Source organism: Phytophthora parasitica (assembly GCF_000247585.1).
Source record: "Phytophthora parasitica INRA-310 unplaced genomic scaffold supercont2.104, whole genome shotgun sequence".
Taxonomy (NCBI): domain Eukaryota; phylum Oomycota; class Peronosporomycetes; order Peronosporales; family Peronosporaceae; genus Phytophthora; species Phytophthora nicotianae.
In genome coordinates, this window is record NW_008649090.1 from 112,537 (window position 1) to 113,516 (window position 980).

At 42.2% G+C, this 980-nt stretch overlaps 1 protein-coding gene across 1 annotated transcript in view; it reads left to right on the forward strand.

Annotated features, from left to right (window-relative positions):
• PPTG_19175 (hypothetical protein) overlaps window positions 1-676 on the forward strand; it is a gene marked incomplete at its 3' end in the record, with an annotated part of 2,105 nt that extends 1,429 nt beyond the window's left edge. Inside the window, exons 2-5 of the mRNA XM_008917527.1 lie at window positions 144-201; window positions 275-350; window positions 431-567; window positions 634-676. Of these exons, the coding sequence (XP_008915775.1) occupies window positions 144-201; window positions 275-350; window positions 431-567; window positions 634-676 (314 nt within the window). The remainder of the gene's footprint in view (window positions 1-143; window positions 202-274; window positions 351-430; window positions 568-633) is intronic.
• Between the last annotated feature and the right edge of the window lie 304 nt (window positions 677-980).

The following is a 980-nucleotide window of genomic DNA, read 5'->3' on the forward strand; positions in this document are numbered from 1 at the left end:
GAGCGAGTTGAAGACACAGACTGGCAATGTATCGATCCATCGAACCCGTCACAATTTCCAAGTCCTGGCCTGTGTACATCGATTAGAGTGTCGTACGTCGAGCGCTCGTACAAAATACAATTCAAGCGGCAAGTTATTTCTAGGGCTGCTGTCGTTGGTGTTGATGCTGCTGGGCGCGAGATCAACGTGCCTCGAAGGACGGTCGGCAATTGGGTCGAAAACAAGGAGGCTATTATGAGCTTCAGTGGCTCTGCTAAAAGCAAGACGTTAAAAGGACAAGGAAGAAAGGAAATGATTCCTTTTCACGTGAGCTCGTTTTGTATATGAAGGATGAGCGCCGCGATAACAATGTCTGTTAAGCATATATTTCGGTTTTTATTTATCCAATTTTTAATATTTTAATATTTTTCATTTTGTGTTTTTGATTTAGATTGTGACAACAAGAATGATGATCGATTACATGAAGGAGCATCACCACGACTGGTTGATCAAGTACCTTGCCACGAAGAAAAATGAGGATAGCGCCCAAAAGGCTTTATACGCGCTGTGTCAAAATTTTGCCAAACGGTAAACCCATTTTTTTTTATTGAATTGACATTTCATATGAACTTATTGTTTTTTTTCTGTTTGTAGTCATGGTTTTTCATCAAGGGCTCCTGTGTCAAGCAATGTGTAATCTTGAAGCTCTTTAAAGCTTCACGCTGGCATGATGCACGTGAACGGTTCGACTACGGCGTACATGCATTTACTAATATCTGGAGTGCCAGGATCACCAAATAGAAGCGAAACTCCACTCCAACTGCAAAGCGTTGACGAGGTTCTATCAATAAACCGATGTACACGCTTTTTATTAAACAACTTCAGATTATCGACGCTCTGTACGACGAGCTCTTGTGTGTTGGGAAGATACACGTAAAATTCGTCGTGGCAATTGTGCACCAACTCAAACGACGGAAGCTCCTGGACTTCGACTCGGTGAA